The 27,999-nt window shown below is 45.4% G+C and overlaps 1 protein-coding gene across 1 annotated transcript; it reads right to left on the reverse strand.

Moving 5' to 3' along the window:
• Positions 1–263: 263 nt before the first annotated feature.
• LOC125078537 (caspase-13-like) lies at positions 264–17,722 on the reverse strand. Its single transcript, XM_047691436.1, is given in 12 exon segments — positions 264–365; positions 2,274–2,377; positions 3,837–3,946; positions 5,337–5,480; positions 6,261–6,495; positions 7,612–7,785; positions 8,631–8,740; positions 12,171–12,306; positions 12,309–12,427; positions 14,170–14,229; positions 16,518–16,781; positions 17,568–17,722. Coding segments are annotated over 11 exon segments (1,458 nt in total). The 5' UTR covers positions 17,575–17,722; the 3' UTR covers positions 264–365; positions 2,274–2,278.
• Positions 17,723–27,999: the final 10,277 nt, after the last annotated feature.

Here is a 27,999-nt window from a genome sequence, read left to right on the forward strand (position 1 = left end):
CTAGATCATTCTCTAGGTCCAGGGTCCGATAAGTATATAAGTGAGGAGCTGACCAGTTTATAGTTCTTGTCTCTGGACAGGTACTGCCTCCCGTCACCCTATTGCTAAGGTCAAGTCATGGCCGGTTATGTTCCCCCAGGAAGTGCACACACCCTCTGAGTCATAAAGCTGGAAAATCCAGCTCACATCTTCCACCTGATTTCCATTCAGCCACCATTTTAACGGAAATCCTATTCTCTGCTAGAGGATGTAAAAGACAGTTCATTTGTTTTCTTTTTTATTGAAATACAAAAGGTCACATGAGCATGCTTTGGTCAAGGTACTTTTCGAAGTTGGTCAAGACGGGCTGCACTGCCTGCGATGGCCTGAAGGAGAGAAAAAGGGCAGAATGTCAAGACAGCAAACCCGGAAAGACCTCAGTCTGTCTCTTCTCACGGTTCCATTCCCATCCTCATCTGGGTGGCTTTTGCCACTTCCTTTGGCTTATAGTTGTGACTCTTGTCGGCTACTCACCCAAAAGTACTCCAGGTGATCTTTGCAAAATCTCTGTTACTAGATTATGTCGTTTCTTTCTTTTTTTTTTTTTTTCCTTTTTAAAGATTTTATTTATTTGATGGAGAGATCACAAGGAGGCAGACAGGCAGAAGGAGTGGGGGAAGCAGGCTCCCTGCTGAGGAGAGAGGCTGGTTCGGGGCTTGATCCCAGGACCCTGAGATCATGACCTGAGCCAAAGGCAGAGGCTTTAACCCACTTAGCCACCCAGGCCCCTGATTATGTCATTTCCATACGTAAGAGCACTTGAAACGTCCTCTCTGTCTCACTCAGGATAAAACATTTAAAATCTTTACCACATGACCACCAAGGTCCACGTGAACGCTTCCCACCACTTTTCTGAATTTGTCTCTGCCATTTTCCCTAATCTCATTCTCCCCCAGGTTGCTGCCTCTTGGCACTTCTGTAGACATGTGAGGCTCGTTTCTGCCTCAGGGTGTTTATACTTGCTATTCCCTGAGGTGGGACAATTTTTCCCCAACAGGTACCACAAGGTCCCCCCCCAACACACACACACAACCTGTCCATTCCTTGTTCTGACTGTACCATTTTATCACTTGAAGAAAATTCTGCCTAAATTAATCTATCTGTAGCCTGACAGCACCCTCCCTCTGGGGCTCTTTAACCTCCGCCATTTCTCTTAGCTCTTCTCCCTCTTAATGCAGGATCTGTTTCCTGTGTGGTTAGAGTCTGTCTCCCCTTGCTCGAGCGCGCTTCTCAGAGCAAGGACTCCACTTGCTTTGTTGCCTGGTATATTGCCAGCATCTGGATCAGAACCTGGAACATAGTCAGTGCCAGATATATACGAGTCCCGTAAATAAGCCAGTCCCTCCGTGTAGTTCTCTTGGACTCATTAGGCCTTAGCAGCTGTTACACTGAAGTATCTGGGCAACTGTGCCGGGACCGTGTCAGAAACCAGGGGCGGGAGATGGCAGGGGCACACACTGAACCACTGTGGTCAACCTCACGATAAAACAGAATTTAAGTGATGTTTCTGAGAGGCAGACTCATAATTGCTTATAATATAAAGCAGCTGTGAGTCAGTGAAATAATTTGGGGTCTAACCTTGGCGTACCCATTCTAAAATATTTTGACCAAAAATAATAATAACAACAATACTCCTACGTGTGGCGGTGGGTGCTCAGGGGGTTCGTGCGCAGCATGTGCAGTTGTGAGAGCACACTCCGAGGGTGAGATCCGCTCCGTGGGAGTGGTACGGAACTGGAGTCTGCCTCCACACGGGGTAGCTTTTGTACCGTCTGGCAGTGGTCGCTCAGAGCGGCAACGTGATGCATGTGCACTCAGAGGACCAAAGTCCTGCTCTCTCCCTGCTCCTGTGTTTCCCGTGTTCTCAGGATCTGAGGCAATGTGTGGGAACTCGGCATGTGGGAGGAGTGGGCAAGGGAGGGAATGAGAGAGATGAATGTAAGTCAGTGGAAACATGAGGACATTTCTATTTTAATAATTGCTATGCTGTGTCCTGCACAGTTCATTACTTCCTGACTTGGTTTCGCTCAACTAACCAATGGCTCGATTGTGGAGGTGGAGGTAGGATTCAGATGCACAGAAGTAGAGTAAAAAACAGCAACTAACCGCCAAACTACATCAACCAGGAACACTAATGGGACCAACTAAGCTGTCAGCCGCCATTTAGTCATTGGACTTCACCACCAATATTACTTTCCCATTTACTCCACCTGCCAACAGCTCTCGGCACTTACCGTTTTCAATTGCCAGGGAAGAGATAGAAAGGTCTTGTCAGAGAACTTCGTTCAATGGTGGGCATCTGGGCTCTGACATCTGGTTTTTCAAATGATTGTTGTACCTAAAAACAAGAAGAGGGGCTAGATGATGCCTCTTATGAATTCTCAGGAAAAATTTTTCACCATGAGCCAGAAAATTCTGGGAATTCAGGGTGCTCCTAGGGTTGATGCGGCCAGCCCCATGCACACTCAGACTCTTTGCCAGTGCTGCCCTACCTCTTAAAAGTGATACCCGGTGTCAGAATATGTCCTTTTTCTCAAACACTTTATGCCTAATCCAAGCCCTTTCAAACTCTATTTCCTGCTTTCTGTTTGTGATCTGACAATTAGTTTTCCCCTGGGGTCGCTTCATGAGAACTGGATCTTGAGAATTCTCTACTTTCTATGTCTACCAGGGTTAACTCCTCAATTTAGTGAGACTCAAATCCCAGGATTTTGTTCTTAAGTCCAGAACACTGAGTAACTTTCATATCCCTGCCACGGGCTGATCAATGAGATCCTGCTGAACCTAGATCGATTATTTCTAGTCTTTCCTGGAAATGCCCTTCTGAGCGCAATGTCCAAATCCTACTCATCCAAAGGACTTAACTTGCTAAGTTCCTATTTAGAGACCCCAACTCATGTCATGCTGCTGACTTCTCCAGTTTACTCGTGGTATTGCTTTCTTCTTCCAGAAGAGTGTAACTGTTCTCTATCTTTTTGAAAACACAACCACAATTTTCTATGTTCTTAATAGCAATCCCTTGTTCCCTAAAAAAGGGGATAACATCTATTTATTTATTCAAGCATTTATTCATGCAATGGATATTAATTCCTATGTGCCTGAATGTCACATTTAGCAAATCCCCGCTTTCGTAAGTTCACATTTGAGTTAATAAATACAGATTTAAAAAAAAAAAATGAGCCTATAAATATATATACTAAGTGCATGGAGGGAAGAGCCACGGAGAAAAGTAAACAGAGAAAGGGGGCCACTAAGGAGTGTCCAGAACTGGGGAAGCAGCATCAGGTCTCCCCTTCTGGACCACCCCATTCACATGTCCTCAGACTTTTCTTTACAGATCCCATCACAATCCATAACCACACATTTGTTTGTTGGCCTACTTGTTCAGTGACCATGTGTCTCACAAGCAGTGTACCTGCTACAGAACCTTAAGGTCACACGTGTCTCCTTCACCCCTTTGTCCCCGGGAGAGAGTCCACAAATATGCCAGCCAGTCCATATTTATTTAATAAAGTAAACAATGAAAATTAATGCAAATACCTCCCACTCTTTGAAACTTAAGAACTTATACCCCATGACATACAAACTTATATTTTATATTATTTCTTTTATAGTTTGATCTCTTGTTATAGTGCACTGATGTTTTTCTTTTTTTTTTTTCTAAATCAGGTTTTAAACACCTAGATGACAGGAACCAGGTCCCATTCCACTTGTGTTTGCCTGACCAGTTCCAACATTGTCACCTGGCAAAGGCTTCCTGAACAGACAAATGACTAGAAGAGGAAAGACAAGCTTACCTTCTGAAATACTTCTATTAGGTGATTACACCAAGAGTATTTTTGGAAGCATGTGATGAGTTGTACAATGAAGAGAGATCCCTTTGTGACATGTCTCCAGGATACATTATCTATGAAGAGAGGAGGTGTACATCATACATTATCTATGAAGGCTATGGCCTTCACTCTTCCTCTGTTTACAGTTTTTCTAAAGCATAGCTTGGTAGTTATCTCGGTGTGTTTAGGTGAAGCAGCTATAACCCTACGTTAACTCATTTTTCCACAGACAGGAAGCAAATAGACAAACGAAAAGCTAGCAGAGGTTGAACTAGCAGGGCAGCCCATCAGAACTGCAAAAGATGACCCAGTAGTCCTATTGTATTGTTAGGACTGACTGACTTTTAACTCTGTGCCCTCTGTTCATCCACTTGGCTTCCAAAAGAGGTCTGAGAGATAATTGGAATTATCCCAGTTTACAGAGGAAAGGCTAGAAGCTCAGAAGGATTCAAGACTGTCACCACATTTACACAGGTGGCCATTTACAGACTAATTACCGTGCTGTCTTTCACAGTGTCATCAACAAAATAGGTGAACAGACCAAAAAGAAACTTTTGGAGGGGATGGATACGTTCATGGCATGGATTATGATGATAGCTTCACAGATATATTCTTATCTCCAAACTCATGAAGTCCTAGCAGATGTCAGTCATATTTCTATAAAGTGGTTTAAAAAGACTGAAAATAAAAATTTGCAACTTAGAAACACCCAAATGTAAGGCTTCTTCAGATGATTACGTAGAGGTCAAGAACTAAACACTGCTCTACTGTTAGTACATCAAATATGCCCCAAGGTATCATTTTCTACTTGTTTTAAAGGGGGCATCCATGGGGGTGCCTGGGTGGCTCAGTGGGTTAAAGCCTCTGCCTTCAGCTCAGGTCATGATCTCAGGGTCCTGGGATTGAGCCCCGCATTGGGCTCTCTGCTCAGCGGGGAGCCTCCTTCCCCCTCTCTCTCTGCCTGCCTCTCTGCCTACTTGTGATCTCTGTCTGTTAAATAAATAAATAAAATCTTTAAGGAAAAAAAAAAGGGGGAGGGGCATCCACACTGGGCTGGGGCGTGTGGTGGAAGGCTTGCATGATCCTCTGAGAAAGAGCAGCCAGTCCCAGGATCCAGAAAAACTCTTCTCAAACTGTTGAATGGATTTAGTAGAAAAAGGAATCAGTCATTTGTTTTAAAGTGGTGTATGGGAAAGGAGGGTCCTTGCATTAGGTTGTTTTAATGTTTGGTGTACCTTTGACTCAAAAGCACAACCCTTATAATAAAAGTACGATCTTAGAAAGTAAAGGGAAAAAACATAATCTTCGTCTCCATAGAACAGATGAGACAAGATTTAAACAATATCGACAACACATAAAATTTGCCTCGGATCATTGCTGCACGGAGCCTGTTTTGATTTTCTAGAATCGTTAAGAGGTCCCCTCAGGCCCACAAATCCCTGTGTGCCCTGGAAAGACACATACGTGGGGTCGAGGAGCAGAAAGCAACGAAGTCCTTCTCCACGTGGACCCTGTGGATGGCGTCGCTCTCCAGGAGCAGAGGTTGATGGGAAAAGCTGCCGGCGGAGGCCGCTTTCGAGTCACTGACCCACGCTTCCCCAAGATTTTCTGTGGAGACATCACATTTCTTCACACCGTGTGCCTCTCGGGATGACGAGAGCAATTGCCCACAACTTTGTTGTCAAGCAGTTATTCCAACCAGTTAGACTCACGCACACACACACAGCGCTCCACCCTTCTCTAGGGTCCTTCAGCAACGTGCCAGTTAGTGCTGACAGCATCACAAAACTGGAAGGGCCCGTTTGCGAGGAAGACAACAGAAGTTAAAGCCTTATTTGCCTAATTTCAGAGAGCATAGTTACATTTTTTAAGCTAAGTTATGTTTGTTTCCTTTTCCCCCCAAACACTGCTCCACAAAGCAAAAGGACAGTTGGAAGTCAGGAGAAAAGTTTTTTTGCTTTTTGGGGTTTTTTTGTTGTTGTTGTTCCTGCACCTTCCTACTCATTTCCCTTCCAATATGCCTGAGGAAAAAAGACACCGCTAGTACATCCTATGCTCACTCTCAAAGGAAATTCTTCTCAAGCCAGAGATTGTCAAAATGTAAAATGTTAACAAGGAAAGCCCTCATTAAGATCATTTTGTTCCAGGATTTGAATATTTGTGTTTAACTTCTATTTAGGAATGCTAGTGGTGTTCTTGAGTTGAACAGAAATGTGTCCGCTGATGGGACAGATGCCCATCAGCCCCTTAGGGCAAGTTTCCTGCTAATTCAGTCTAGTTTGTTTGCCCCGAATGGGGTCTAAGATCGTCTCCTCTAGAAGCAAAGCACACATCATTGTTCTCAGCAGACACCGGCTTGACCTCTGGGGTTTCCCTCTTAGAACTCACCACCCCTGCAGGCCTGGATGATGATGACCTTGGGTTTGTCCCTGAGGTTGAGGCAGTTGACGTTGTTGAAGATCTGGAAGATGGTGTCATAAGGCAGCACGTCCTGATTTTTCGAGCTGAACGCCGTCCCACAGATTCCGCTCAGGATGCCGTGAGACATGAGCACAAGGAACGTGCTGTCCGAGGACTTGTGCTCTGGGCGGGAGGCGAAGGCCCGCAGCTCTGACTCCATACCCTGGAAAAAACCACCAGATCTTACTTTGCTAGGAGAAGCATTTCAGTTGGTCTCACCTCCTGCTTATCACAAGCAGCAGCGTAAGAATCGTCCAGAACGCCCCACTCACTACGCCTTCAGGCACTGCTTGCTCCAGGACGGGTTTTCTTTCTACAATGGAGCAGTGGATAGAACTTTCCAGTCCTGATGGCGATATATCAACTGTCCTCTTCATACATTTTATGGTCACTTTTTGTCACTTACATACTTTTTCCTTTCCGTCTCTCAGTACTCGATAGGAGCCTTGTGTCATAAATGCGTCCTCCCAGTTCCCTTGTAAAACCGTTCCCACTGTGCTTAGAATAAAATCAAACCTCTGATGTACAAATATTCCTCTCTCACCGTGCCTCGCCTCCCCTAGGTTCCAGCCGCCCTGGTGTTTCTGTACGGCTCCTGTGTGGCTTCCCCTCAGATCCAGAACATAGGTCATCCCCAGCTATCCAGGGCGTGCGGTTCCCCAGACTCATGGGTCCGCTTCCACATTAACTCCCCGAAGAGCCCATCTAACATCAGTTTTGCTGGGATTCCCCACTCACTAGTTTGCTCTCATGTTTCCTTGTTCTTTTTTCTCTTTACTTATTTTTAACTTTCTTTTCACTCTTCCAGAGACGTACCAAATCTGTGACACATTCTGTTTTGCTTACAGTACGATCATCCCACACCAAGCAAGACCAGAGCACTGGAGCTGGGAGCTGCCCATCTCGTTCACAGACCTGTGCCCAATGCCAGGAAAAGCCCCTGGGACACAGCTGGGACTCGGCACGTAATGGTGAGTACACTCCCATGACACTGACATCACACTAGGATTTCCAGGGACTGCTAGGACAGACTCCTAATCATCCCGCTTTGGAACTGAGGATTGTCTAGATACACATGCCAGCCACTTTGCCCAGTTATGGAACTGAGGATATTAGAGCTCAAAAAAGACATAAATTTCTCCCTGTTTCTTACTTCCATGTCTTCAACACACAAACACACATAAGGATGTCAAGGTGTTTGCCTAACATGCTGAAGCTAACATGTTCATAGTAGGATGTGCGTTGAATATACACTTAGGAGCGGGTGGGGGGCCCCAACCTCAGCAGTGAGTTTCTGTTTCACGTCCACACTGTAGCCGAGGCCTTCCAGCAGGTTCTTCATCCCTTCAATGTCAGTTTCGGCCCCATTCCTGGGTGGAAGATGATCGAACTCTATATTGCATATGATGAGAGCCAGCCGAGTACGATCGTTTCTCTCCTTTATTGGGTAGATCTGCAGGAAACAGACATACGGTGAGTTCGATTTACCTCAGGCTCCTTTGAAACCCTCATCTGCTGGTCACTGTTACTGCACTAAGGGCTCCGTGAGCCGCCCAGTCCTCTATCCTGTACCAGAAGACCCTGCTCTCCCATCTCTTCGTAATGGATTGAGTTGCCGGTAGTAAGAAGTGCAGATGGGAGGTAAGTTATCTTTTAAGAGCCCTTAACAGCAGGACCCAGTATAGAGCTGGGATGGTTCCTTAAGAATCTTCAGGAGACTAGAATACTTCCTACCCTCTCCTCCTCTCTCTTCTCCACCTAGTCAAGTCTGTCTTCACATTCAAGATTCAGATACAATTCTGTAGAAGCCAGGAGACGCTTGCCACTGGCTCCCACTAGAAATGAATACATGAGTGGTCTTTCTTCCTTGGTAACATTATTATTTTGGTACTTTTTTTTTCTTAAAAACACATCAACATACAATGCTATGCAGACTTTAATTATATTTTAGAAAATGCTTCATGTCTAGGCTTTTCAACTAGAATGCAAACAACCATTACTCAGCCATATTCTCTCATAAATACTTCACTTCGGTAATGACAGCTAAAGTTGTCCTAAATCACAAATAGATTCGAGAACAAATAAATGAACAAGATGAAACATCTGCATTCTGTCGTGCGGTTGAAAGAGAATCAGAGTCTGTGTGAGGTCCACATGATTTCCTCCTTGCTCAGAGCATCTAAGGATAAGATTGCCACTGTCCTCACTCCCCAACTCTGCCATCAGTGTTTTAAGAAGTTGTATGGTGGAAACAGTTGTTTCTCTCTTATTCTCGATGTCATGGACCGAGCACAGCACCTCTGCAGCCTTCTTTTTAGAGAGTTTCATGAATTCTTCATGAGGACAAAGCTTGAGCGTATTGGGAGGTTCTTCTGGTTCAGGTGGCCCAGGCATGGTATCCTCAAAAGCTGCAGGATATAGCATGAATCATCAATTAGTATATCTGCCTTTGGGACCCAATTTTCACTTAAGGATACTGACAGAGGAGGGAGATGATGGGAAGATCTCTCAGCGTGTAGGGCTTATAATTATGTCCAACTTCTAGTGTAAGGAGGTGTATTTTGAGTAGGAAAGAACAGGAAGATTTAGTAGAGGAAGCAGATCCCCCTGAAAATGCAAGTGTAGGTTTCTGATAATTCTGAGGAAAATACTTTCATGATTTGGGGTCAGATTTAGCCTTTCTATATTCAGCAAAAACAGTTTGATTTTTCCAGTGGTTTTACTCTGGGGTTCTGGTTTGTCCATGTGGACCTTCTGTGGTCTCTGAGCAAGAACCGTCTGAGTTAAGATTTACTGGAGTGCCGTCCCTTAGAAATGAGACTGAGCCACATGTGCCATTCAAAATTTTGTCATGTCCATGGTCAGAAACGAAAAAGAAACCAGTGAAATTAATTAATAGGGGTAATTAATTACTAGGATGCAAAATCACATCCTCTCAGCATGTGTTACTTGGTCATGGCTCCAGCCCGGAGTCACCGGGTGTGGCTGGCAGCTCTGCTGTCGGAGAGAGTACAATCCTGAGTCTACTCCCACCTCACGTGGCACAGACAGACACCCACACACGTGTGGAGCGGAATCTCCAACTGTGTGCACTTGTGACCTTCATGGAGGAGACAGGCCGTGGTGGCTCCTCACCCAGCTGCAAGGTCAGTGACTTAAAGGAGAGACTCTAGTAACCAGCCCTACGTTCCAGGGTTGAACAGATGGTTGTCTGTCAGGGACCCTAACATACTCTGGGTGTCCTTGCCCCCCGCATGTGAACCAACCAGCACAGTTTTCAACCTGTGTTTTCCAATGTGAGAAAATCCCTCCTACCATGTGGAGAAGTTTGTCTCTGACCCATCCTGACCTAATCCCTGGAGAAATGTAGGACTATCAGGCCCTGCTTGGCCTCTCTTAACTGAGACTATGCAAGAAGCCTGGAAAGTTCTGAGCCCGCCCTTGGAGGAATGAGGAAGAGCACTTCATAGACAGAACTGAGCAGTTTGCCAAGAGCTAATGTAACAAGGGGTTTGTCCATTAGAGGAATAAATTTTCATGCTCAGTGACACAAGCCAACCAAGAAGTCTTTTACTTAAACGACAAAAGCAATGTTATCTTGTATAAAATTTTCAGTTTTCATATTTTACACTTTTTTCTTATTTCATTCGTTTCCATTAGTTTTTAAATCATATTCTTGTGATAAATGTCTTTCTACACTGAATGATAAAAACGCAACCTCTGTAGATGTAGCAGATTGTAAGTCCTTAAGGAAGCTAGATGTTCTGAACATTTCTTAAACAGATACATGTGCTCTCCCTTTGTTTTCCAGAAGATTCCACCAATGCGAGGTCGTCCAGGGTCCTGGGCTAGTCTCTGGTCAGAGGGTACGTTTTCCCAGCAGAAGTCACCTCTGTTTCCAGGATTGGTGAACATCCTAATTAATAAGCATCAGTTCCTAATGACCATCTTGTATCTGGGTACAGATACTGCATTTGCAGATAAAATTGGGGATCAGATAGGATTTCTATCTCACATTTAGTAGTAAAGTTAGCATGAAAATGAGTCCCTCTGTACAACATAATACGTGTTGTAGTGCAGCCTGCTGCCCAAAGGGGGTTCCATTCGCCTGGAGGTGCACAGGAGGAAATGAGAGAATTCAGAGTTCAGATAAAAATTTTAACTTTCTTCTCTATTACTTAATGAAATGCTCAAGAAACCCCTTAAAGTGATACAAAAAGGAAGAGACTGGTGCAATGTAAGACAAAGCCATCTCTCTTGGCCAGGTGGTGTCCAAATAGCTATTCCTCAGACTAACAGTGCCCATTGCATCATATGTACGTATATGAGTTTGTTAAATGAAATGAATCCGAATGATATCCATGTCCAGGAGGCCCAGCCAAGGTCTTTCTGTATGCCAGTAGCCCAGCTCCCCCAGCTTCCCGGGCTTTGGGTGCCACCTCAGACTCTGCCGATAGCAGATAGCAGATAGCATCAGTTTGATGTTCATGGTGATTCCTGGGGGCTTCAGATTATTCGAAGCTCCTATGACTTCAGTTTCAATTCCCATTTGCTGAGTGATCTCTGATTTTTTTTTTATCAAAATTGTCTCCATTCCATCCCCGATTTAAGAGGAAATGATAAGCCTGCATAAGGACCAGCTCATGTATTAATGAGAACAGAGCCGAGGTCATCATATTGGAGATCTCTCCGACCAGCACGTGTGTCCTGGTGGACAGAGCACCCCTTCCCCATGAGGGACTCGTTGAAAAAGCGTATTTGGTACAGTGAGATAGCTAGAGTTTTCTATTGCCTTTTGTTTATTATTGTTTATTATTATAGTTATTATTATTGATCAGCTCTGAGATTTCAGGGCTAGGGTTTGAGCTTAACCTCCGTAGCGGATCAAGTCTGCCACTGGTGAACTTGGCTTAGAGGCTATTTAGGTTCTAGTAATATTTATAATTCAATCTAGGTCAGAAGTCTTCAAGAGTTTTAATAGATTGGGCACTTGACAGCTGTTCTCCTGATCATGTTTTTGTGACACACGGGAATGAGTAAGCACTAGAAAGATCTAAACATTAGAAGTGAAGTAATACTTGTGAGAACTAATATTTCCTGGGTGCCTGTTCGTTATGTGTCGTGTTCATCCTGTGTTTCTTCCCGGCCTCCCGTGTGGTCTGTACTCTGCCGAGAGCTACTCTTCCCTCGTGAAGAAAACACTTGTGCTCTCTATAGAGAGACTTGCTGGATTATCATCCTGTCCACTGAGATAGAAAGGGGTTAGAAGCAGAACAGATCTGATGGGGGGAATCAAGGGTTTAACTCTGTTTAAGTTTGTGAAGTCAGTGGAGTCTTCGGCTGGAAACGTTGGTTGTGCAGCTAGAGCTAAGTGTGTCTGGAGCTCAGAGGAGAGTTCTGGATGAGGGCTACTGTCTTCAGAGTTGTCCGCTGTGCCTGCCATGATGTCCCCAGCCTGTGAAAAAGTTACCAGAACTGTCACTACGTCACAGATGCTGAGACTGATGCCCAGGCAGATGAAGAAGCTGGAATGAAATCATGGAGTGTCTACAGGGGCAGAATCTGGGTTCACGTGCAGATATCCTTTACTCCCCAGAGTCCACAAAGAGCTCTTCTATAAGTAACGGAAGCAGAGGGACCTAACTTCCTAGCTAACTGGGAAGTGGGTCCCCTCCCACAAAAGGGAAGGTGGCCTCTCAGAGGATGATGACCAGTTTAGTAAAAATTATATGTTAGTAATGGAAAGATGGTGGGATTATGAAGGACCCTGGAGGGGCCTTGGAGTTAAGTAGAATCTGGAAAATTTGAGACACCCATCATTAAGTGATTTCAGTTTACCTTTTACACTGGTGGAATATTTGTCCGTATTAATGAAAGTTTGGACAAGGGCTTGACCTGCCTCCTGCCATTTCTGTCGCACAGAGTTCAGAAAGACCCGAGGCTTGTCTTCAGGTTTAGCATCATAAAATTTTTTTTCTTTTCTGCTTTCTCCAGTTTCAGAACATCTTTTTCCAACAAGCCATGCAAAACACCAGTAATGAGTTCTTTGCCCACGGTTTCCAAAATCTTAAATGGGTTTTTGTTGTGTTTGTCTTCTGTCAGAAATACAAACACTCTTTCAACTATAGGCACAACTTAAAGAGTTTTGCCCTGTCTCTAGAAAGTTCTACATGATGGGAGATACCCCTGCAAAGGCCTTCTGACTCTTTCGTCATCTGCCCCATGAAGTACATTTTCTTTCATCATCTCCATTGAGTTCTCTGGACCCATCGAATTCACACTGGGCCATGTTTTAATAATTCATCCCCACTGAAGATTTCTGGGAGGAGCTTCTCATCTTTCTTCTGGGACACTGGGCCTAATACTAACTTCCTGGCCACCTACTGCTTTCATATTTCTCTTTCTCACGGTGATGATGATCCTTTTGTAATATATGCTCCAAGGAAAGGCCATGTTATTGCCTAAAACTGTACATTTTTTCCACTAGATGCTAGGATCTTTTCTTTCTTTTATATTGAATCTCCTTGGTAAAAGCACAATGTCTTTGAATCCTCATCTTTGTACCCACATCTCATTCCCACATCTTTGTGCTTAAAATACTTATAAACACATATATGCTTGCTGAATGTATAAATTAATGAATAAATGAGTGAACATATCTAGAGTTCTAATATTTTAAGTTCTTATCTCAATAAGAATTCTTAATTGAAAAATCATCTGATGACTCATCTTTCAGTAAGGTAGATTAAGTTAACACCAGGTTAACTTACTACTGTTTGGGATCATCTAGCTGATATGGTTGTGTGTAGTGTCATTTCCATCCCCACATTTTTGACTAGCTTTAATTTGATGGTAGAAATCCTTAAATACCTATTCTTTGTGTTTCATGTATTTTTATGGGATCAGTCAAAGCAGGAACCTTGTTTGTCTTATTCATTCCTCTATAAACAGTCCATAGAGCAAGATCTGTAACACAGTTGACATATGTCAGATGTTTTTCTCATGGCCTAGCCCACTAGCAATTTTGATGAGATTATGCAGTGAAATAGTATTTTAACAAACATTTATTGCATGACACTGAGTCAACTACAGTGATGGGATCTCACCTCCAAATAAATCAGATGTGTCTAATTTCCTCATAAAGTTTAAAGTCCAGTGCAAGAAAAGGATAGATTTAATTCTTTAATGACAAGACAAACATAGTAAGAGTTACAGCTGAAGAACCATAGGCCACTGTGAGAACTGGGATTCTGAAATAAAGTAGCAGAAATCGAAGTGGAGGGCAGAATCTGGAGTTGAGAGAGGCAGAAATCGAAGTGGAGGGCGGAATCTGGAGTTGAGAGAGGCAGAAAGCGAAGTGGAGGGCGGAATCTGGAGTTGAAAGAGGAATCTGTAAGCTTGGCCACTGCTGGAATGTTGGAAGTAAGGAAGAAGAAAACCCAAGCTATTTCAGGTTTCTGGTCTGAATAACTGGATGATAGTGGTGCCATTAACTAAGACAGGGGAAACTGAAGGGGAAGCAAGGGAAGGGAAGGATGACAAGCTCAGCTCCCGCAGGGAACCATAAGTGCCTGTGTTCAGTAGGCACTAGAAGAGTCAAGTGTGGAGTTCCAACGGGTAGTCAGGTTTGGAATACGTTTAGATTTGGGCATATGAATGTGGTAGTAAATTACAGGGATGGCTTCTGCTAAAGCAGGGATTAAGAAGAGAGAAAGGCCTGGGATAATCCATGAGAGTAACCCATCACCCTCTCACCCTGGGGTCATCCCATGAACCTAGAATTAATGTCAAGAAAGATGAGGTTCGAAAAATGTTCTTGCTTGGAAAATACCATTACCTGGTGAAGGAAGAGTTGCTACTTGAGAGTCTGAGTTAAGCTGATTTCCAGATGGCAGACCTGAGGAAAGATTCAGAACATAAAAATGGTGGCTTATCGTTTCTGGAGAATCTTGCCTGATGTGTTGGACCCTCCCTAGTGAACCCACCTTCTGCAGGCCTGCCTCCTAGAACCACACCGGTCACTGAGAAGCCAGAAATTTCCCCCGGATGCAGAACAAAGGAATGTCTGCAAGTGACTCTTCATTTCTGCTTTCTAAGATGAAGGGGTATTGAGACAGCAAAAGGTCAAGAGGTCTCTTAATTCTCCTGTCTCAAGATGGCTCCTGGGGTGACCGCTGCTGCCTGACAGGGGCGTGCCATGTTGAGGGTCTAACTCAGAGCTGGCCTGGACTTGGGAGAGAAAATGAAAAAGAACAGGCACATGCCCATGGACTCTCAGCTTTGCAAAGACTTATCACAGCAGAAAATGAGGATGAGGTGACCCTTGGCCGACCCTCAGTCGGGGAAGTTTATTTCCCAAGTGTCACTGAACAGGAAGGTGGTCAAGCCAGGATACCCATGCAAACCGTCTTCATAATCATCTATGGGCTTCTGATCAGTACGCTACTCCTCCCGCCCACTAAGGCCACCGTCTGGGGACGCACATGCCAGGGTCCCTGACCATCACCTCCATAATCTGCATCCGTCCTACTAGGTAGCAGAAGCCATAGCTGGAGGAGAAAAACAGTGGGAAGCTGCAATTACTGTGTTTGGATGCATAAAATCACCAAACCTGTTCATCGATCCTCTTGGGTCACTTTTATGATTGTCGATTTTAAGGACAAAAATTGAATTTAAATTTGTTGAAGGTCTTATGAGGATCTCAGTATGACAGCACCCACCCGAGAAGCTTACTCCAGAAACTTTCAGAATTGGCATATGCTAGCACATGAGAAATGCCCCCCGCCCCGATCTTCATTTTGTAGTACTTATTGAAGACAGGATTTCCATAGACAAAATATGGTCCATTTCCCTCCTCTGAATGGAGGGGAGTCAAAGTGTCAAGGCCAAGGCAGCACACTACAGTTTCTCCCCTCCTTCCCCTCTAGACTGGTGGAGTCATTAAGCATCAGTGAATGCCAGAACATTCTCTGGAGGAGGCCTTCTTATGGCAATAGGAAGTAGGTCTTCTTACATCAAGAACTTTCTTTTAGAAAGATCTCTCCCATTAAAGTGCGTCCAAATATGCTATCTCATTGTCACAGCCTGTGGACCTACAACAGTTGGCAGACGGATGAGGGAGAGATGAAGCCATGACGACCCTGACCAGGGAGGCATCATGTGACGACTGGAGAGGTGGACACCGGGCTGCAGTGTCCCGGTGGGTTGGACAAGCACCTCCAGGACTGTGCAGGGAGAGGAATGGGGGCAGAGTGAGCTCTCTGGCTGTTGTGAAAGTATTCTAGACCCTGACCATTATTCACTGGTTGTCTTTAATTTGGGGGGATTTGTTAAATGAACAAGTTACTGAAAGAAACATGAGAAACTCATCATCTGTCTGTGAATGTTTGCTATGTCACCTGGAAGGCAGAGCCCTCAACCAATCCCCAGGAAAAAGGGCTTTTTGTTTTCAAAGAACATCGCTTTCTAAATGGCGTTGGCAAGTGCCGAAGAGACCAGGGGCTAGACTCCACTGGAGTGTGGAGGGACTAAGTGACCACAGAAGGGGCCGTTCTGCTGGTCTCGGGCTCTTAGAAGGACTGGAGGTCAGGGGCTGGGCCTCACAGAACGTTCTGCAGCCAGAGCCACGCTAGTGGACACTCCTGCTCAGAGGAATATGTGAGGAGGTAACCGGAAGGAAGTGTCCACTTAAAACCCTTACTTTTCTGTAGGCCCTGAATTTATTCCCAGGGCTCCACCGTCCCTGAAGTATATTTTGTTGCTCCTGGAGAGCCAGATTTTGGAGAGATGTTAGATAAAGTATCCGAGTCTTTATGTGAGATGACTACGAAAGTTCCCTGGTAGCCCCGGACTTTAACAAGAGAGAGAGACTGAGAGAGAGAGAGAGAGTCGGTGCTTCACCAGGGTGACTGGAGAATCGAGTACGAAGCTTCTCAGACCACCTCATGAAGTCCCACAAAGGAGCTGCGGCACACTCAGAACGGGAGAAGAGCTTCAATCAGAAGAAGGCTGCTGAGGTCAAAGGGCCAGGAGCAAAAAGGAAGCAGAACACTTGCGGTCCAGCCACTGATACAGAAATGGGGCCCTGCGGCCAGGAACCGGGAAGTTCTCTGCAAACTAACCTGAGCGAGAAAGAAATCAAACGTTGGGCACAAGGACACGGGCCCTCTGTACGCTGACCCTTACCTGAGAGCTCCAGCTTCTCTGCAAGGAAAGAATCCTCCACGCAAATAAAAGCAATAAGAATCTGGCAGGCCTGTGGCCCTTTCCGAGTGACGGAGTCGATCAGAGCCCGGGCCTTGTCCATCGCGGTAGCGTTTTCGCATCGCACTCTCTCCATCTCCTCCTGGTTTAGCACTTTTTTGTCTAAGAGCTCATCCAGCAAGCCGTTGAGGGTCCCAGGGCTCACTGAGCTGACAAACAGCTTCCGTCTGTCCTTTAGGATCTTGTCTACATGAAGCACAAGGATTCCTCAAGTCATGAAAACAGTCTCATTCCCCTCACGCCAGCTCCAAGGAGTAGCCTGCTTTAGGTTAGATTGGAAAGACATCCCTCCCCTCAAGCCCTGAAGACCCCTGTGTCTCTCACTGCCCCCTCAGCGCTGACCCTGGTCTCTCACTGAGCAGCCTGAGGACAGAGGTCCTCTCCGGCCACTCGCAACTGAAAACCTGGACTGGTCCCCACGTGCCCCACGTGCCCCACCTGCCTCAACTCCACACAAGAAAATAATGAAGTTAGGGGCGCCTGGGGGGCTCAGTCATTAAGCATATCTGCCTTCCTCTCAGGTCAGGATCTTGGGATCGATCCCTGCCTCGGTCTCCCTGCTCAGCGGAAAGCCTGCTTCTCCCTCTCCCACTTCCCCTGCTTGTGTTCCCTCTCTCGCTCTGTCTCTCTCTGTCTAATAAATAAATAAAATCTTTAAAAAAAAAAATGCAAGTGATGTCCTATTTCCTTTCCCGGGCCACTTCTATACCCTCTATCACTCCAGAGCCTTTGACATTCAGCTAGGAACACAGAGCAGACCCAGGATGCCAGCGGAGCCCCCCAGTTCCCTCCTGGCTCTGGCCTTGCCTTTCTTCAGGTCGTAGGGAGTCTCCGGGCCCTCCTTTTGCCCTCCCACCTGCCCCCCAGCGGCCCCCACCCTCTGTTGTGCCCACTGGAACAGTCCCAGAGACCTAAAGACCAGCTGGGCCCCTGTTCCCCCAGACACGCCCTTTCAGCCTGCGGGACACTCACCAGCCATGGCTCTTCTCTCTCAGCCTCCATGCACATCTGAAACTGAAAGCTTACCCACCTTCCCTTTGAGCAGGGTGTGTGCGCTCGTTGAGAAATACCCAGGGCTCCCGCACAGACATCCTGTTTTGTTTCCCTCCCTGCCACCGCCCCCACAAAAAACAATTCCCCGAAACCCAGCCTGCATGGACATGGAGGAGAGTATCTTTGGGGGAATTCCTTTCCGGCACTCTGATGAGGTCAGAGAAGGAGGGGAGTGGGGCTGGGAGAACTGAAAAGTGCACTTGGAGTTTGACTCCCAGTGCTGTCTCTCCTGTTCCTTTGGAAGGAGGATGTGTGATCTGGGAGAGTCACTCCTCCTTTGGCAGCTTAGTCCATGCAGGCTGTTAGCACGGAATACCATAGAGGGATGCTTCTGAAGGAGAGGGATTGATTTCTCAGGGCTCTGGAGGCTGGAAGTGTGCACTCAGGGGCCAGCCAGGCCAGCAGGGCTGAGTGCGCGCCACGCTCAGGGTCACAGGCTGCTGACTGCTCGCCCACCCCGTCCTCACTTTGCGGAAAAGGCAAAGGGTCTGTCTGGAGCCTCTCTTGTAAGGGCTCTGCCTTCAGGACCTCATCGGCTTCCAAAGACCCCAGCTCCTCCTACCATCACGTTGAGCATCAGGTTTGCGGCACACGGATTCTGGGAGGCAGCACAGACTTCCATTCTGAAGCGTTTGGAGAAGATGGACACCTGTGTCCTGTGCCCCAGCCTGCAGATATGGGCGACATTCCTGCAGAGCCCTGTTGCTTTTAGGAGTGGAAGCTGTTAGCACCAGAATTAAAGTTTTCTTTCCTATTGCCCTCCCACGGCAGATGGCTCTGTTTTTAGGGACACCACAGAGACCACACTTCAGGCTCTGGACTCGGAACATCTGACAGAGCAGTTTAAATATACATTCTTTCTATTGCCTTATTATCGTGAGAGAATAAGTACCCAGAATTATTAAAATATCCTCTGTGTTTATGTGTGTGGGTGTGTGGCTGTGTGCACATGTGTGAGATACGTAAATTAAATATTCATAGCGGCGGTACTGTTGTTCTAAAACTCTTGTATAATTAAAAACAAACTTGCCTTTTGATGTGAGTCACTAGCTTAGCTCCTGCATTTCAGGCTAAGTGTTAGGTTTCTATTAATTAGAATAAAATTCACTGTGCAGTTCTAATCTGGGCTTTTTCTCAGCGCACTTTGATTTTACTTTACTTCTTATCACATGCACTTTGGGGTGCAGGGAAGGTTCCAGGAAAGGAAGCAGGAATGTAGGTTCTTTGCTTCCCTGTCACTTTTTTTTTTTAATTTTTTAAAAAAGGATAGTTTTTCTTCTTCTTCTTCTTCTTTTTTTTTTTTTTTTAAAGATTGTATTTATATTTATTTGACAGGGAGAGAGATAGTGAGAGAGGGAACACAAGCAGGGGGAGAGGCAGTGGGAGCCGGAGAAGCTGGCTTCCTGCCGAGCAGGGAGCCCGATGCGGGGCTCGATCCCAGGATCCTGGGATCATGACCTGAGCCAAAGGCAGATGCTTAATGACTGAGACATCCAGGCACCCTTCCCTGCCACTTTTATATGTATTTATTTTTGAAATGCCTTGAAGATTTCACATGAGGGTCTCTGCCCTAGCTGGTGATGCACACCATGGAGAGGAAGTCCACCAGGATGACACCTAGCCCTGGGGATGTGGAAATGAAAGCATGGGTCCCTGAAGCCGAGCAGAGAGCCACTCCGTAGCAAGGACCATGTGCAGAAGAACAAATACCTTAGGACTCCAGTTCTATAAAGCTCTAGAGTAGGAAAACCTTACATACCATGTTGGGAGTCCCATCACTAACTGCCCAAGGAGGAGACAAGGGAAACTGAGCGTCCAGAGTAGGAGGGCACCTTCCGAGGGGACGGAAATGTTCTGCACCCCGATGACATTATAGTTAGAACACATATTCGTCAATAATCACCTTGTACCATTAAGAGGGATACATTCTGTTTTAGGTAAATTATGATCAAGTAAATTATGATTTAGGTAAATGATCACATTGAATTTTAAACGCTAAAATCAGGGCTTATAAAGATAGCCTGCATCGGAACTGATTTTCTTCCCTTTTTTCTGGATGCGCTCAAGCCACCACAAAGTGGTCAAAGCGGTAAGAGGAAGAGCTTCCGTTAGTGACCGAACCAGAGCTGCCCACAGGTAGATGGGGGTGTAGACAGAGATAAGTTATAGAGATGATCAGTGTATCTACTAAGATACGTACCTAGCTAATAGGTAGACACTCAATAGACACTCATCCTGAAAGAAATTAGCGTTGCATCTGATTGTTAGTGGTGTTTAAATGGAACGTAACAGTCAGCAATCCTCACGTCACAATGGCCTAGGGTAGCCTAGGGTGCAGCAGTACCATTTCTGATAGTAGCCCCTGTGGGAAGCTTGCACATAGAGGGCAGAGGAACCCTAGGCTTGTATCCCCACCCTGACATTTTCAACACTTAGAAAGTCACTTCCCTCCAGGTTATCTGTCATGTATTCCTGTTCATATCTTCAGAGCCGTTCAGACATGACAACTAATGCATCTTAGTGAGAGCTCTCACCAAATTGTAAAATATTATTTTTTTCTAAGCCTAAAGCCTCTCCTCTTCTGCATCCTATGATTATGGACATTGAGACCCAACAGCTCTGGGGTTAATTTGCATTCTTTAGCTGTAGATCTTGGGAAATTACTCACCATCTTGAGCTTCTGTTTTCTTCCTGTACGGGGAGGGAGGGCTCATAATTATTCCTACTTTCCAGGATAGAATGGCATGAATACACCTCAGGGCCCAGTGCTTCCCATTCCTCAGTAGCCCTGAGCTATATACCGGAAAGAAGGTCATGTCAAAATACACTTCTTTGTTAAATGCTTCCAATTTTTTTTTTTTTTTTTTTTAAATCTCATGGCCTTGGCAACTGTGTGCAGTAAGTAGACAGGTTCCATAAGCATGGATTCCATTTTATGAATGAGAAGACACAGGTAAGCTGTGGGTTTGGGGACTCCATGAACGCAGGCCATGGAGCTTGAATGAGAAGACAGGTCCCCCCCTTTCAGGCCGTGGTGGCCGTGGAGGTTGCCCAACCACTGCTCTGGGCAGTGGGAGGACCATCTCCACACTTAGTGCTGGGAAATGGAAGGTAATTTGAGGAGATGAAGTGTCAGCATCGAGAAGGACTAGAATGACAACAAATGAGAGTGTAGATAAAGTGCTGTGAGCTGTCAGGAGAGAGACGATTATATATGGCCTGGAGCAATTAGAGATACCCACAGAGCCTGCCAGGACATTCCTGCAGCCACAGATTTGGGGATTGTTAATAGAAGAGGCAGAAGATGATGAATGTGAGGTATTTCTGTGTTCTAGGTACTGAACTAGGTTCTTTCTCCTACTCAGAAATGCTGGAAAATTATTATTTGTAGCTCAGTTTTAAAGATCAAAACACTCAGGCCCAGGGTGGGCAAGTGTCTTTCTCAGGAGCCGAGTGCATGAGTACATGGTGTCATTGATCGCTTTACTCTAAAGGCTCTGACCTATCGCGATCTGTCTATCATCTGTCATCTACAAAAGGTAGCGTGTGCAACGAGAACAACCCAACCAGGAGAATCATAGAAACAAAATGCTGAGGCCAGAATCCTAGGAAGGAGGGAAAAACAAAGTTGCTTGAATCAAAGGGTGTTTGGGATCAGAGGGAGGTGCGTTTTGAGAGGTAGATTAGGTCTAGAGTGGGATGATTTACAACCAGGCAGCCTCAGTGAGGAATTCAAAATGGAAACAAAGGTGACAGGCAAAGGGGAGCCAACGTGGGTTCTTGAGTAGAAGAGTCATAAGAGCATGCCTCCCAAGTAGCTATCTGACATGGAGTCTTTAACAAAAACGGGGCCCTGGGATACCTACCCACACACCTTATCTGGTTGCACTTCTTAGAGACTATGTTGTTTTTGTAAAGTTTCGCAGGCGAGGTAAACATAACACCAGGCAAAGTGGGCGCAAGGCCAGATTTATTAAAGGCATCTCCGGCGAAGTTTCAGGGTTCAGGAGAAGGGGAGCCAGGAAAGTCACGCTGGGAGGAGGTGGGCACTCTCGGGGAGGTTTCTCAACTCCGGAAAGGGGAGTGGGGGAAGTCGCACTGGGAGGGGGTTGGCGGGGGTCTTTTATCAGGCCAAGGTAGGGCATGGGCTCACATCCATATTTGGGGATCGGAAGGTATAGGGTGAGGGCCCTCCGTGATGGGCAGTTCCCAATTTGGAAGCTGCTGGGTGGAGAGTTTCAATCTCCTGACAGTGACATGGAGGCCGCAGTGAGGGTGGTGGGAAAGTCCGCCATCTTGGAGAGGGTTGGCGGGAAGATCCGCCATTTTGGAGCCCCGGTTTCCCAGCCGGCCCATCAGTTTTGTTTTGGTTTTTTACACACTGAGGGTTTGTGGTGACTCTGCACCAGGCAAGTCTGCGGGCGCCATTTTCCCCACAGCATTTGCTCACTTTGTCTATCTGTCACATTTTGGTAATTCTCACAGTGTTTGAAACTTCTCCATCATTACTGTGTTTGTTACGGCGATCTGAGCGATTTCTGAGGTTGCTGTTATGATTGTTTCAGGATTCCACAAAGTGTGCTCCTAGAAGACCACAAACTTAATCCGTAAATGCTGTGGGTGTTTCCACTGCTCCAACACCCAGCTCTGCCCCCAGCTCTCTCCTTCCCCCCCAACCTCCCTACTCCGTGAGACACAACAGTATTGAGATCAGCCCAGTGCAAAACCCTCAGTGACCTCTGACAGCCCAAGTGACAGAAGTCACACTTCTTTCACTTTTCAACCAAAAGCTAGAGATGATTGAGCTCAGAGAGGAAATTATGTCAAACGCCAAGATAGGCCGAAAGCTAGGCTTCTTGACCACACAGTTAGCCCAGTTGTGAACTGTTAAAAAGAAAAACACAGGCCCAACATGGTGTCGTTTAGGACAAGTCAGCAATCTGAGGCTTCACCCCTAACCTAACTGCAGTTTCAGCCTTCCTCAGAAATGTTGTCTTACCCGGTCAGCCAAGAATTTTCTGCTTCTGTGATGTGATCTGTCACATGAGCCCCCTTCATCCCCCACCAACAAAGGAAGCGGAGGTCTCATCCACCTGAGACCTCCTGGCCCTTCCCCCCAGGGGAAGGTGACCTTGCCTAGAAAAAATCCTCTCTTTTCTTTTGCTCAAGACTTTCTTGCCCCACCATCCTTCCTATAAAAACCTTCCATTTTGTACACCTCCTCAGACCTCCCTTCCACTTGCCATATGGGATACTGTCTGCCTCATAAATTGCTTAATAAAGGTAATTAAGCCTTCAGATTCACTCAGTTGAACTTTTGTTCTTTAACAGATTTGGTGGCAGCATTGAGATCCGAAGCAAACCTCTGTTAGCACCTGGGGACAAAGAGAAACAGACATGTCGCCCTGCAAACAGGTTTGAGTTGTCTTTTTCTGCTATTTCTGAGTCCCGTTGGTGAGTGCCTAGTGGTCTGAGCTCTGGTCTTTTTGTGGTCGAGCACCAGATCTAGTCAGCTTTGCCGTCCAGGGTTCACAGAGCCCTCCAGAGTAGGAGGCTCTTAGCAGAAGGCCAGCCCTTTGCTCTGGGTTCAGCCCACAGCTGTGTGGAGGAACCCCTTCTGCAGTTGTCTTCGGCAGCCTCCTTGAACTGGGTTTCCTGGTTTAGTCCCGTCCCCAGGCCTAGTCTGTGCCCCCCATTTCCTGAAGTCTGCTCATTTAGCCCACACTGAGAATTCCTCATGGTCACCAGAGTACTGGACTGGGTCAGAGGTAAGAACTCGCCTGGGTCTGGGACTGGACTGGGTTTGATTTCGGCTGGACTGGGGCCGGTGCAAGGCCTCTGGGATTGTTTTCAATAAAAGCCACTTGCTGCTAAAGGGAATGTTGGAAGCCAAAAATAAAGCCACAAACACTGATGTGCATGGGTCAGCATTTAAAGGCTGGTACCGCACTTACCATGTTAAGAATCCTGAACACGCTAAGTTGGTCATGGGACTGGTTAGACTGGCACTAGGTTACCTGCCATTCAAGAACATTTCATGCAATGAGGTCCACTGTAAAGCACCCCCGAGTCCCCAGCCCTGTGGCATGTCCCTTTTAGGTATTCCTTTGGCTCAGAGAAACACAAAGGCCTAGTGAGAATATACGGGAAGTTTTATAACGTCCAGCACACCTGCTTATTTTATGTGTAAGAACAAAAGTCCCTAAAGTTGCCACTATCTGGCAAGATGGAAAAATTTAACCAAAGGGAACCTGGAATTATAATGGCCCAGTTGTGGGGAACATTCTCATTAAATAAGATCATTTAAGAAGTGCCAGTGAAAGGAAACAAACAAACAATGGGACACTTATTTTAATCAGCGAGTAGAAGGCTCCAAAAGGTTTCAAGATTATGAAATAAGTTTGTTGAAAGATTTATTGCAAAAGGCTACTGAAAATCTCAAAAGAGCAAAGCTACCTGAAACAAAAGACATTAAGACAACCTTACAACACCCGTCCTTTCAGGAGCAGAGGTGTGGCTCCCGGAACAATTTAAAGCCCACTAATTTTGTTTATCTTAACCAATTCCAAAACCTCCCTGTTTAATCTAAGGAGGCGCCCAAGCCTGGTAAAAACTCTGCCCTTTACTGCATGCTCCTCCTTCTAGGAGGGGCTGGTGTTTTCCTCCTGTGCCTTTGAAATGCAAATTAATTAGAAAAAAATAAAATGAAAAGTTTGCTGCAATTGGCCCTTCCAACAAAAAGAAATAAATGATCTATTTGGTCTCAGAGACCCTTATCAAGGCCATCTCTTTAAAATGCAAATTTGAAGGCTGTAATTCTTATCAAGAAATCCAGGGGGAAAGGTCTTTTGGAACTAACCCTGTCAAGGACAAATGCTTATCCTGTGTCTTCTCCATAAGTACTAGTAGAAAAGGCATTAACTCTCTAGGCAGGTAATCCTAACTTTTTCCATCTACTGGAAAAACAAATTGAGATTCAACTTTGTAAGGAGCGAGTTTTGTTCATGGCAGTGATTTTAAAACAGAAGCTATGAGGTCTATGTCTGTGTGTTCCTCTAAGTATGTGTTGGAGATGTGTGGCGTTGGTAAACCAGATAGTGTTGCCAACATTTTGTAAAAGTTCTTTCTTTCGTGGTCTGTAAACAGGCACTTATATAAATCATTATTTATAAAAACTCTAAGAGGTGTCACAGAAAATAACCCAAATGTTTTCCAAGGTCACATTTCCTGGTGATGTGGTTTTGGAATACAGATGAGGCTTGGTGGGGTGAGGTCCAGAGCCAATGGCCAAGAATTCTTGAGGCATCTTTGGTGCCAAATTATGGCTTAATAAAGCATGGGGACAGGACCTGGGGGGACAGAAGGAGCTGCTGCCCACGGGATGTGAGGGGTGGCTGATTATATACTATGGGGTTGGGGGAGGGAGGGAAAAGGGAGGTTGCAAAAGGATTTTCCTATTTTAAAGAAGCCGCACAGGATACCTGTGGCTTTGCCATGGTCAAATTAAGGTTTACCGCTCCAGTAAGGCATTAACAGTAGGGTTGTTGGGAGCTTCCTGGAGAGACATCGCACTCTGCACACTTTCAGTATCTGTTAATGGGCTGCTGATTATAAGGACATTTCATTGTATGTACATTTCCTTCTGGAAGCTAAGTTATTGATGGAAATGCTTTGTTTTTGTAGATTGCTAAGACATCCATAAATGAGGGAGATTCCTGTCTTGCAGGATTAGGTCTCTCTAAGTTAACTGTTTTTCCTTTCCTTAGCTTTAGGGCAGGCAGGAGTGCCTGAGGAATGTCACCTATATCCCATGGGGGGCGTGGGGGAGGGGCCTCAGCTTCTGCTTTGTCCTCGGCTTGCCTTCCTTTCCGTCATCTCTGGGCTAATCTTAGGTAAACTAAAGTTTCCGTTTGTCGGTTTAGTTAAGTTAGTCATGTCTTTAGAGTTATCAACATTGAATACGATGCAGTTAAACAAATTAAATGATTTCTTGTAATTACCTGAATTTCCTGGTTATGTTCATGTTACCTGTTGTAATTTACCAGCAAAAATACTGCAACAGTGGCTGATTTTGTCCGATGTCTCATGACGTTTTCCTGGGTAATCTCGGCTTGCTTCTGGGAGCAAATGAGTTCAGTGGGAGTGAAGTAAGAGTGGACAGATAAACTGTCAGCAACAATTACATTTTAGGGTACGTGTACTCAAAAATAAATTCCCAAAACTTTTGGTAACTCGAAACTGTAGAGTCTTGCTAAGTTAAATCAAAGATGAACATTTATTGAATATTTAGGTCATCTCCAAATAAGAAAAAATAATGAAACCGTAGTTACCGTACTAAAGAGGAAAAGGATAGGGCAAAACCTGAGTGCAACAGTGAAAGCTGTAGAGGGTTGGTGGGACAGGATTCTTTTTAATGTGTGGTCAAGCACTCTAAGATTAAAATGAATTAGAAATGAATTTTAATATCAGAGGTAGGTTAGTGCAAAATTAGAACTTGGTTTTCTAAGTGAAAGGGAGCAGAAGGCTCGGTGATGCTGATCCCTTCAGACCTCCTCCCACCCTCCACTCTTGGGTGGGGTCTGTGTGACCCTCTTCCGGGGATCTTCTAACTATCTTAATGTTAATGCCTGCTGTCGGGGAAAACAACCTGAACTTAACAATGGCAGTGCCTCCAGTGTCCTGTAGGTCCTTAGCATATGAAAGTTCTTTTGAAACCTCCCTTTTCCTTGCTTTCCCCCAGCTCCAGAGTTTGTAATCAGCCGCTTCTTAAGCCCCCAGAGCAGCAGATCTTTCTGCCTGTGTGTCCTGTTTCCGTGGTTTGAAAAACCTTCTGCCCTTCTGCACCAAGGACACCTCAAGAATTCTTCCTTGGCTGTGGGCTCTGGACCTCACCCCACCAAACCTCACCTATATTCCAGACCACATCATGAGAGGACAAAGTTTTCTTGGACTGTTGGTCTGGTTTTGATAAGAGATTGTAAAAGGTTTTTTTGGTTTGCTTTCCTTTTAAGTGATATGCCTTGAGAGCAAAATGTCTGCGTTTTGTCAAGATAATTCACGAGGTATTTGATTCTTTAAGAAAGCTGAACTCTGTTAAGAAAAGCTAAAGTTTTATGTTTTTGTTTGCTATTTCAGCTTTTAACTTTCTGTGTTTGCAAAATCTTTAACTGTCACTGTCGTTAAGTTGATACTTTGGTGTTTCATTTGACCAAGTGCTGTTGGTTTTGTTTGCGTTTTTTGGATTTTTACTTTTTGGTATTTTTGACAAACTTAGCAAAATCAAATTCTAAGTGAAGCCTTTTTGACCTGGAAATAGCTTTGGGATTTTTTTCCAGAGTGTCTTTGGGACATTTCAAAGAATTTGTTCAACTAACCCGGCTTATTAGATATGTTAAAATATGTGGGAAGTATTGAGTATTGACAAGTAAGAACTGATTCTAGGTCCTCCTTACGTTTTATTTGCACAGGTCTGTAAGTGTTCCAGAAATTCTGTAAAATACCTAGAAAGCTGCTATGCCCTGGTATAACGTTATCACTTGTAATTGTTCCCTTACCTTCTGAATTGCTGTCATCAGAATTGAGGCTCACAGTAAGAGGACTGAACCGCAGTATTAGGGGAGCCCCGCTGACTCGCGGAGAGTTCATAAAGATTGTGGCGCAGGGGCACGAAGTCCGTGCTGCGTACGGTAGCACTCAACTGCCACAAAAAACAACCCTCGGAGACAGACTCGGGCCAACCTGATGTTTTTGTGGCATGACAACAGTCTGCTCTGGGGCAGAGAAGTAAAGATTGGTAGACAATGCCATAAATTAAACAGACAGGGCTCTGGGAAACCCAGGATGGCCCCCTGATTGTCCCTGGCTTTCTGGCGAATCTCATTTTGGGGGGCTTGGGGGACCTTGCAGCCCTTCTCCTTAAATATATAGTGCATTTATGATGACTCAAATTACGCATTGATGAGGAGACTTCTACAAAATGTTAGAAACTGACAACCAGCCATGTCTGACCTGTTAGGTCTCTCGTTTTGGAAAAACTACTTTTGTTCCCAGAGATTCAGACCTTCTCCCTCTGGACCCCTTGAATACCTCCACATCTGCCTGATATTCAGTATGAGTTATCAATATGTTCCTCACCCGTCTGTGTTTTCTGGATGGACTGGAGATTTCCCCTGCTTCGAGGCTGATGGGCTTATGTGGCAGAGAAACCGTTAGAAAATGTGTCTCCTGCTTGGGGGTTGTTCTCCGTGATCTCTGTTGACCAGAGCATCCACTTCACGGGGCAGATGTAATGAAAACCCTGTCCACTTCTTAGAATTACCATGAGGCCAATCACTTCAATCATCAGACAAGG

This window comes from Lutra lutra, chromosome 10 (assembly GCF_902655055.1).
Source record: "Lutra lutra chromosome 10, mLutLut1.2, whole genome shotgun sequence".
Taxonomy (NCBI): Eukaryota; Metazoa; Chordata; class Mammalia; order Carnivora; family Mustelidae; genus Lutra; species Lutra lutra.